This window comes from Myotis brandtii, unplaced genomic scaffold, assembly GCF_000412655.1.
Source record: "Myotis brandtii unplaced genomic scaffold, ASM41265v1 scaffold18, whole genome shotgun sequence".
In the NCBI taxonomy this organism is placed as follows: domain Eukaryota; kingdom Metazoa; phylum Chordata; class Mammalia; order Chiroptera; family Vespertilionidae; genus Myotis; species Myotis brandtii.
Window position 1 is genome coordinate 1,219,008 of NW_005356674.1, and position 263 is coordinate 1,219,270.

General features: G+C 60.8%; 1 protein-coding gene across 1 annotated transcript in view; it reads left to right on the forward strand.

The window, feature by feature from the left end:
• Positions 1-263, forward strand: part of FOXL2 (forkhead box L2) — a 10,184-nt gene that overhangs the window by 2,098 nt on the left and 7,823 nt on the right. Inside the window, exon 3 of the mRNA XM_005863664.1 lies at positions 4-261. Coding sequence (XP_005863726.1) covers positions 4-261 — 258 coding nt within the window. The remainder of the gene's footprint in view (positions 1-3; positions 262-263) is intronic.

Consider the following 263-nt stretch of genomic DNA (forward strand, 5'->3'; position numbering starts at 1 on the left):
AAGCCCCCGTACTCCTATGTGGCGCTCATCGCCATGGCGATCCGCGAGAGCGCCGAGAAGAGGCTCACGCTGTCCGGCATCTACCAGTACATCATCGCCAAGTTTCCGTTCTACGAGAAGAACAAGAAGGGCTGGCAGAATAGCATCCGCCACAACCTCAGCCTCAACGAGTGCTTTATCAAGGTGCCGCGCGAGGGCGGCGGCGAGCGCAAGGGCAACTACTGGACGCTGGACCCGGCCTGCGAGGACATGTTCGAGAAGGG